General features: G+C 50.0%; 4 protein-coding genes across 4 annotated transcripts; 1 reads left to right on the top strand and 3 right to left on the bottom strand.

Moving 5' to 3' along the window:
* Positions 1-948: 948 nt before the first annotated feature.
* On the bottom strand, positions 949-1,266 carry BO85DRAFT_489118 (uncharacterized protein; the record flags this gene model as incomplete). Its single annotated transcript, XM_025663580.1, has 1 exon — positions 949-1,266. The coding sequence occupies one exon, from the start codon at positions 1,264-1,266 to the stop codon at positions 949-951; it is 318 nt and encodes a 105-aa protein (XP_025514238.1).
* Positions 1,267-2,114: 848 nt separating this feature from the next.
* Positions 2,115-2,914, bottom strand: BO85DRAFT_450355 (uncharacterized protein). The gene is made up of 2 exons (XM_025660353.1): positions 2,715-2,914; positions 2,115-2,640 (listed from the first exon to the last, which is right to left on the bottom strand). The coding sequence occupies exons 1-2, from the start codon at positions 2,787-2,789 to the stop codon at positions 2,362-2,364; spliced, it is 354 nt and encodes a 117-aa protein (XP_025514237.1). The 5' UTR covers positions 2,790-2,914; the 3' UTR covers positions 2,115-2,361.
* Positions 2,915-3,820: 906 nt separating this feature from the next.
* BO85DRAFT_521039 (histidine phosphatase family protein) lies at positions 3,821-4,827 on the top strand. The gene is made up of 4 exons (XM_025665182.1): positions 3,821-3,948; positions 4,005-4,383; positions 4,447-4,656; positions 4,706-4,827. Exons 1-4 carry the CDS (start codon positions 3,900-3,902, stop codon positions 4,770-4,772), a joined length of 705 nt encoding a protein of 234 aa, XP_025514236.1. The 5' UTR covers positions 3,821-3,899; the 3' UTR covers positions 4,773-4,827.
* A 371-nt stretch (positions 4,828-5,198) lies between these two features.
* On the bottom strand, positions 5,199-7,071 carry BO85DRAFT_496991 (uncharacterized protein; the record flags this gene model as incomplete). The annotated part of the gene is made up of 8 exons (XM_025663972.1): positions 5,199-5,370; positions 5,419-5,779; positions 5,834-5,960; positions 6,173-6,254; positions 6,502-6,748; positions 6,778-6,805; positions 6,898-7,018; positions 7,051-7,071. The coding sequence occupies 8 exons, from the start codon at positions 7,069-7,071 to the stop codon at positions 5,236-5,238; spliced, it is 1,122 nt and encodes a 373-aa protein (XP_025514235.1). The 3' UTR covers positions 5,199-5,235.
* Positions 7,072-8,812: the final 1,741 nt, after the last annotated feature.

Below are 8,812 nucleotides of genomic sequence, written 5' to 3'. Positions count from 1 at the left end.
CCTTGCTTCAGTATCATAAAGAACTTCTTCAATCAGATCAGCGCCCAAAACCCTGCGTCTGGATCCACACGGGCGATACGCTGGAGACAATGCACATTGCGCGCATCTTCACGATCCTCTATAATCCATTCGCCTAGGAATAGAGTTTATCAGTTGTGAAATGGAACATGTGGAGCACCTCCGACGTTCCACTGCCGGCCAAATCTGCCGCATTGCCGATGTGGTCGAAGTAGAATGGGATTTCTAGCATCGGTTTGCCTTGACAGAGGCCTTTGTTGGTGCTAATCCCACCTCCGTGGGTGAGATTGTGGGGATATAAAGATGGTCCAGGATTGACCGTTGCGGTGCAAAGGAAGGTAATATCCAGTCGGCATGTTCTCCGTCAAAAAGTTTCCCAAAGCTGATTGTTTTTTCTTGGATAGTGAAATGTTTTGGTGTGTCGTTCCGTCCGCTCTCACCCACTGACCGAATTAGGCCGTCGACAACACCTTCTTCCATGACGTGGACGAGACCTTGAATAACCTCCCGAGCAACTGCGTGAGGAAGGATAGTATGCGTCCCCGAGGCGATAGAAATGAATTTTTGGTGGCGGTCAGGGAACTTCTAGTGGAGGTCCAATGGAGGATACTCATCTACTTATTTTGGTCCGACTGCTGCGACCAAGGGAGGAAGGCCTTCGGTATTGAAGTGACCGAAGAAAGAGTTGACTAGGAGTAGATAATCAGGTTTCTTCGGCGTTAGAAGAAGGTAATTGGGACCCGATAATTTGCGCATAGCTTTGGTCCAAGTCCTTGGTTTCGGCACTTCGGGCAAGGCTCGCAACACTACAGGTCCATTGCTGATACGCGACTACATTGATGCATTCTCCGAATCTAAGATTATATTGAGTTGGAAGCCTGGTTGGTCAGGCATGTATGACCACGGTACCATCAAGTAGGGGATCTGCGATCAGCCAATAACAATAGGCACCTTGTACTCCATTCGGGCGTTCTTGGGCGCATTAACGAAGAAGTCAGCTGCCGGTCTGTCCGGTCGTGTGGCAGGGTCAATTCTGATATTCTTCAGTCCGTGGTAAGTGCGTCCACGGAGTGTAGCCATAACATCCCTAAGTCTTCTGGCCATATCGCAGGGCCGACTGCGTTTGTAGTGCACATCGAGTTGTTCCTCTGTCGGCCCAGGGGGCCCAGAAGATGCGTCAACGAACTTTGGAGGTGACTGGCCCATTTCCCTTGAATATCGACCGTTGCGAAGTCGACTACATGCCATTGGGGTCAGGCTTTCCCCACTTCTTGAACGGAGGCTGCAATAAGCGATTGGTATTCAATTGAAATTCTCTTAAAAGCCAAGCACCACGCAAACCTCGCTGGTGATACTTCAGGTAACACCTTCATCAGAGTAAATATTCCAACTTGAGCGCTCACTAGATTGCCTTTATATCGTCTTGCGTAGCGCAGCAGTTGCGTTTGGGAGTATTGTCGAACCATAGTCACAAATGTGCTGACCGCGAGAAATACGACGAGGAATAGCCCGGCGTTTGCGTTGGACGCTGAAGCTGATGAGTAGATGATAAAGATAGACGGGGGTTCGAAAATATTTGTCGAAACTGATAGGGAGCTCTAGAATCACTAATTAATTAGCGAAGCTGGTTCTCAAGATTGTTCAGGGGCAGTCGAGGATAGCAAGACATGTCAGAAGCATGCCACTGTCTAACCGGCGGGTAGTCCTCAGACGAAAGCGAATAACGTCTCCCTCCCATCGGGTATAAGCTAATATAAGGGGCTCCTGACACGCCCTGTGGGACGCTTGGCAGTCATAATAGACCTGGGTACGAACACGTTGATTAAAATATTTGCCTGTTTGAGCCACGTGGGCGACGGAGGAAGGAACTCGTCGCTGATGGTAGTCTCAATCACTAAGTAACAGAAGATTACTAAAACCTTCATGTAATTAAACGATAGGATCTATGCGTATAGGTTACCTGTCCGGCAATCTGGGGAGCATTCTGAAATTGGAGTGGGTAGAGTTAGGAGGATAGTGATGGCGTACAGCACACACCACATCGAAGCGACTCTTCTATTTTGGAGACAAGATTCTGCTTCATTCTACACGATATTCCTAGACACACTTCCAATTCATATATCTTACTAGCATATCGATGAGAACCACTTCAGCATAAATGGATTTCTCTTACATCTACTCTCTACCAACACCGAACAGGCAGCGTAGAAATGGAAATTCACAACCCAGCGAAGCTCCTCTCTACTAGATATCACTTCGTCCTGTTTGTACAACAACAACCCAAGGATCATTCCTCCAGTATATACGCTTATATACTCCTCTGAAATGAAGACAGAGTGCCCATCATTTCCGTTTCGATGCCGCCTTGGCTATAACTATCCCCAGTATCATCATACACACAAACATGACGACAAATACCATGGCCACTATCCGACAGCAGTCTGCATGGGCTTGTCGTCTCTCTCGCCGATTTATAATCCGCTCGCACACTTCGCAGTGTGAGTGCTCTTGAGGGGTAGCGCCTGGAATCAAGGACGTGGTAGGCCCATCGCCATGATCATGTTTGTGAAATGATGGGAGTTGGATTTCGGGGTCATCGATGGCTTGAGTGAGAGTGGAGTACTGTGTGTTTGTGATTTGTTAGTATACTGTACTTCATCACTGAGTATCAGTACAAAGGCATTAGGGAAATTTACGGTGTGATTATGGCGGCTAGTCGATTCCGTTTCTTCATAAGGAGGAGTTGGTTCGGTTGGTGGGGGAAGACCCATATTGAGGTGATTTGTGTTATTGGTAAAGTAAGAGGCTTTGCTTCTTCTCTTTTTCTCTGGGTTATTGATCAACTTAATGAGGCGTTATGGGAGTATTATCTACAATTCTGGGGAATGGTGTTGCCTGGGACAGCCTTGTGTGTAACTAACTGGGTGAGTGGGAAGGAAGGATTCGGGGCGCAGTGCATGTGCCATGCACAGCCACAGGGTCATAGTGCTGACTGTATGTGTGAGCCTCTATAACGAGTTCTATGCTGGTGGTCCTAGGCTACTTTTGTAAGGTCATGGCACTTCGGTGTACGGTCTGCTACATTGGACGGCTGCTTGATAACTGACTGGCACTGATTGTCGGTATGCCATAGTCCACAGCTAGCAGTGTCGCCTTCAAATGAGAAGATACGTACCATTTGGATGTTGACGAATAAAAATAGTTCATAGTGTGTCGTATGGACACTAAGTATACTAGCATACCCAACCCAAAGACAAGCATCAGAATAAGAAGCAATAGGTGCTGTGTATTCGATTTCTTGTGAGATTGGCATGAGTAGTATGAAAGCATCAGGCATCAATATCTGCTGCCTTAAAGCCTCAGGCCAGTGACAGCGGCTCCTCTGAGCACGTGCCTTCCAGCCCGCATCTGCCGAATGCCGATATGAGATCAACAAACGATAAGGCTCTTATCGCGAATGTCTGAATGTTATCAATATGGTTTTTGCCCCCGCCACCCCACTTTCCTTGGAGATTAAATTACTAGAATTGAATGGCATTCGAAAAGCTAATAAGCTCAGGAAACTCACATAGACAAACCAATAGACTGTCTGAAGACAGAACCGTCATCCGTATTTTCTTCATGTGCAATGGCTGAACATCCCGCGTGATCGTGCAGTAAACCCTACGAAGGGAAATCTGACCCCAAACCCAATCTTAGCTCCGGTGAACCGCGAACCCACATCAAGAACATTACCTAAATAAAATTCTCTTTCTCCCCGCGTTCCCCTCGCTCAATCTGGCCATTCCCCCAGACCAGATACTACCACTACTACTACCCTGGTCATAGTCCATCTCCCCTTAGATCAATCCCAGTCTTACAGCTACGTCATCACCAACCCCATGCCCGACAAAGACGCCGGAACGCCCCGTGTTTTCCTCTACCGCCATGGTACCTCTATCCCCACTATCCAACAATATCATGAGACCCCACTAAGAATCCCACAGGAGAGACCGAATGGTCCAAAAGCGGCCGCTACACCGGCATCAGCGAAATCCAGCTAACCGACGACGGAGTGAAGCAAGTGACCGCTTCCGGCAAGATCCTCGTAGGAGCTGGTAAGCTTATTGACACAGCTAAACTGGCTCGTGTGTATGTGTCTCCGCGCCAAAGGGCAAAGCACACCTTTGACTTGGCCTTCGGAGAGACCGAGAAGCAGGGTCTGAAGGAAGCTGGCAAGGTGGAGGAGACGGAAAGGCTGGCAGAGTGGGGTTATGGCTTGTATGAGGGGATGTTGACCAAGGAGATTCGCGCGCTGAGGAAGGAACATGGCCTCGATGGTGATAGGGCGTGGGATATCTGGAGGGATGGATGTGAGGAGGGAGAGTAAGTCATTCCTATAACCATGTTAGATCCGGTTCTTTTCTGTTGGAGAGGCTAACAGCTTAGATCACCTGCGGATGTTACGGCCCGAATTGATAGCTTGATCGAAGAGATCAGAGCTCTTCATCGGGGAAACATGCACGGAGAGGCGCCCTCCGATGTTGTCCTCATTGCGCATGGCCATACGCTCCGGGCGTTTACCAAGCGCTGGTTGGGCTATCCGATGGAGTTTCCGTTGTCCATGATGCTGGAACCTGGTGCTGTGGGAGTTCTTAGGTATGTTCTTTCCTGTTTTATATGAATGGATCGCTAATGGTGTCTGTAGCTACCAGCACCACAGCATTGACGAGCCTGCTTTCTTGGTTGGATATGGATTTCCCTTGGAGAAATGATGCACTTGGAGACATCTGAATTATATGAAAGGTCGTATAGATGAATAAATACCGGATTTACTAGACAATTTGATTATTCCACCACCAACCTAACGGCTCCGTCACCCCATCTCAAGGTATTCGGGGAAAGAGCTACAGACACTCCTCCTTCAGCTTCATGATGTTCCTGCTTCCTTCCCTACAATGCTCTTTCCTGTTCAATCTTCTCAGTCTGTTATATCTTCTTCTCGTTCCCTTGATATCCTCTCTTCTTCCTTTTCTTCTCCCCATACCACTCTTGGTTCAACTTTTTTCTTCCTGTGCAAACAGTTCACACTTATTCTGTTGTCTTATCCGTCTTGCTTCTCTCCTCTCCCCCCCTCAGCATGGAATCTTCTTTTTCTTCTCGTCGAGGACACCAGATGGCCCGTCTGCGTGTTCCTCAGTCCTCCCCCTCCTCTTCCTCCTCTCTCCCCCCCAGCGGTCAGAAGGATTCAGCACGTCCTTCTGTTCGTTCCGCTCCGTCTGTGCCCACCATGGTGAGCACGTCCTCTCGTTCTGGGGTGCCTGCCCCCACTGCCTCCAAGTACTTGCGTACAAGCAAGCACTTGTCCACTCCCTCCCCTGTGGCTCCTCGGACCACGTCCTCTCATTCTTCCATTCCCACCCCCGTCTCTCGTTCCTCCATTCCCACCCCTGCCCCTCGTTCCCCTGTGGCTAAGGCCACGTCCACTCCCTCTCCCCGTCCCCTTTCCGCGGGTGCGTCGTTCCTGAAAAGGTTCGACGAGAAACACCCAACTTCCACTCGTTCTATCCCCGTCCCTATCGCTCGTTCCCCTGTGGCTCCTCGGACCACGTCCTCTCCTTCCGCCCCCCAAAAGACTAGTGCCAACGGCCATAGCGCCACTTCCCCTCGTTCTTCTCCTTCTGTGGCTCCTCGGACCACGTCCTCTCGTTCTTCTATTCCCCTCCCTTCCTCTCGTTCTCCTGTGGCTCCTCGGACCACGTCCTCTCCCTCTTCCTCTTCCCTTTCCGCGGGTGCGTCGTTCCTGAAAAGGTTCGACGAGAAACACCCAACCCACACTCGTTCTTCCATCCCCGCCCCTGCCTCTCGTTCTTCTGTGGCTCCCAAGGCCACGTCCACTCGTTCATCTATCCCCACCCCTTCCTCTCGTTCCCCTGTGGCTCCTCGGACCACGTCCTCTCCTTCTGTGGCTCAGGCCACGTCCATTCCCTCTCCCCGTCCCCTTTCCGCGGGTGTGTCGTTCCTGAAAAGGTTCGACGAAAAGCACCCATCCACTCGTTCCCCCGTGGATCTTCGGACCACGTCCATTCCTTCTCCTGTGGCTCCTCGGACCACGTCCACTCCTTCTGGTGCTAGTCGCCCGTCTCGCCTTCAGGCGTTGCGGGAGGCGTATCACCGATCCCGCGAGGCCAGGGCTCGATCCGATGCAGCCCTTGCGTCCACCGAGGATGGAGCAGCTTCGGCTGCGAAGTCCGCGGCTCGCAAGGGTAAGTCGGTGAAGAGTGTCCAGTTTAGCGAGGTCACCACAGTCATTACCGTTAATCGGTGGATTATCAAAGCGCGCGATATCCACCGTTGCTGTTGGTAACTAGTCTTTTTCCCCTTTCTTTTCTCCTTGTTGCAGGCTTTTCCTTGAACACTTTCGTTTTCCTGTATATTTTATTTTTGTATATTTATCCATTGCCCCCGACTTGGCTGTGCTGGAGCCAGGTCGGGGCCCTTTACTGCTGATGGCCAGGTCACAGGTCCGAGCGAGAGACGACATTGAACGCCATCCACGAATGATCGAGCCGGCGACAGATTCACCAACATCGATTCGTACCGGCTAACCCTCGGGTGCTTACGAGCCGCCGGCATTTCCGACCCCGCTGCGACACTAGTTTCCGGTGCCCCGGGTGTCTGAGCAGAGGCATCTCCGAGAATGACAGAGGCAATCGACCTGATAGCGTTCAAGGTTGGCGGCGGATCTGGGCTTTGTGTGGGCAGCAAAGCTTGGTGAACTTGTCATCCACGCTTACCGGGTATCGATCTGGCCGGCGGTTCAAAGGATGCCCGAGCGACGACATACACGGTCAGTATGTCAGCAGCTAGCCGGCGGGCAAGGGGTGTCGGTAGGGCCACGGTATTCCGGGGACGCGACAGAGGCGATCGATGGAATTTGGGTCGGAAACGGTTCGCGGGGGTTGTTCGTCGGGGGATCCGGGGGGCGGTGGTTGGGGGGTTTCCTTTGTCTTTCCTTTGTCTTTGGCGATTGGCATTGGGCGTTCGTTTTACTTTTTTTTCGGCTATTGGCATTTGGCGTTCATTTTTCTTGCATGTGTTGAGGATCTGTTGTATATAATGCTTGCTTGCTGACTTGCCTGCTCGTCAGCTTGCTTGCTCCTTGCTTCTCTTTGCATGTGTCGAGACTCTATTGTACATAAAGCTGCTTTGCTTCTTGGCGATTATTTCCTTGCATGTGTCGAGATTCTGTTGTATATAGTGCTTGCTTCTTGCTTTTTTTTCTTTGCATGTGCTGAGACACTATTGTATATAAAGCCGCGTTGCTTTTCCTTTCATTCGCCTGTGTTGAGATATCTCTTGTACATAGAGCTGCGTTGCTTGTCGTTTGTTCGTTGCATGTGTTGAGTCTCTGCTGTAACTAAAGCTGTATTGCTTTCTGGCGTTCATTCTCCTTGCATGTGTGGAGCCTCTGTTGTACATAGAGCTGCTTTTCTTGCAGGCGTTTATTTCCTTGCATGTTTCGAGATTCTGTTGTATATAGTGCTTGCTTGCTTCTTGCCTCTTCCTTGCATGTGTCGAGATTCTGTTGTATATAGTGCTTGCTTGCTTCTTGCCTTTTCCTTGCATGTGTTGAGTCTCTATTGTAAGTAGAGCTGCGTTGCTTGGCGTTCGGTTCTTTGCGTGTGTCGAGACTCTACTGTATCTAGAGCTGCGTTGTGGGCGTTTTGTTTTCCTACTTCCGGGTCGGGTGGGTGGGCATCTTTGATTTTGTCCTTATGTTTTGCTGGCGTTTTTTCCTTGCCTATGTCGAGTGTCTGCTGTATTTAGAGCTGCGTTGTGGGCGTTCTGTTCTCTTTTCCCGGGTCGGGTGGGTGGGCATCTTTGTTTTTTCTATTGTTTCCTCTTGCGTTTTGCAGGCGTTCTGTTCATTTCCTATAGGGTTGGGTGGGCGGGCATCTTTGTATCTTCCTACGTTTTTCTTGCATTCTCCTCTCTCCTTTTAGGGCTGGGCGGGTGGGCATCTCTGTATTTCCTATACTCTGCCGTTTTCGTCTTGCATTCTCCTCGCCTCTTCAGGGGTTGGGTGGGTGGGCATCAATGTATTTTCTTTATTTTTTATCGTTTTTTTTATCTTCTTTCTCTTCTTCTCACGCTACTTTGTCTCTTCTTGCGTTTCTAGGGCTCACTAAACGAGCATATTTGTATCTCCGTTACCTTTGGGTTCCGGCTTTTTGTGCTTAGCTAGTTGGGGCTGCGATCATAAAATGATACCCTGTTCCCCGCAAACCTCTGTCAGCGCGCTCGTAATCTATTGATCTAGTGAGATATGAATTGTTGGTCTTTGGAGGTCTCGGCAACATCCTTTGCAGTGGCCCCCGTAAATATTCGTTCCGAATTGAAAGGGCGCGTAACGAATGCCACCAATGACCACTTCCATGACTGCACGAGCCTACAAGCTGTCATGATCCGCTGGCGTGTGAGTTAAAAGAAGATACCCGTCCATCATTGTCCAATGCCGGTGCGAACCGGCGATGCGAGAGAAAGGGCACCGTTCGTAAGGACATGGACAGCCTGATAGTTGGATATCAGGCTAATGGACATAGGGGTCATGTAGTATTGCTATCGAATTGGAAGTGACAGGAGTAAGGAGGGAAATGGACAAAAGAAAAACAAAAGAGTGAGGGAGAGGAACGAGTTGTATGGATGTAGAGGGAAGAAAAAAGTTATGACAAGAGTGGGATTCGAACCCACGCCCCTTTCGAGACTAGGAATGTTCTGAAGAACATGGATGACCAGGTGACCTGACCCTAGC

This window comes from Aspergillus piperis, assembly GCF_003184755.1.
Source record: "Aspergillus piperis CBS 112811 unplaced genomic scaffold BO85scaffold_12, whole genome shotgun sequence".
NCBI classification, from domain to species: domain Eukaryota; kingdom Fungi; phylum Ascomycota; class Eurotiomycetes; order Eurotiales; family Aspergillaceae; genus Aspergillus; species Aspergillus piperis.
This window is presented reverse-complemented; position numbering and strand designations above follow the sequence as displayed.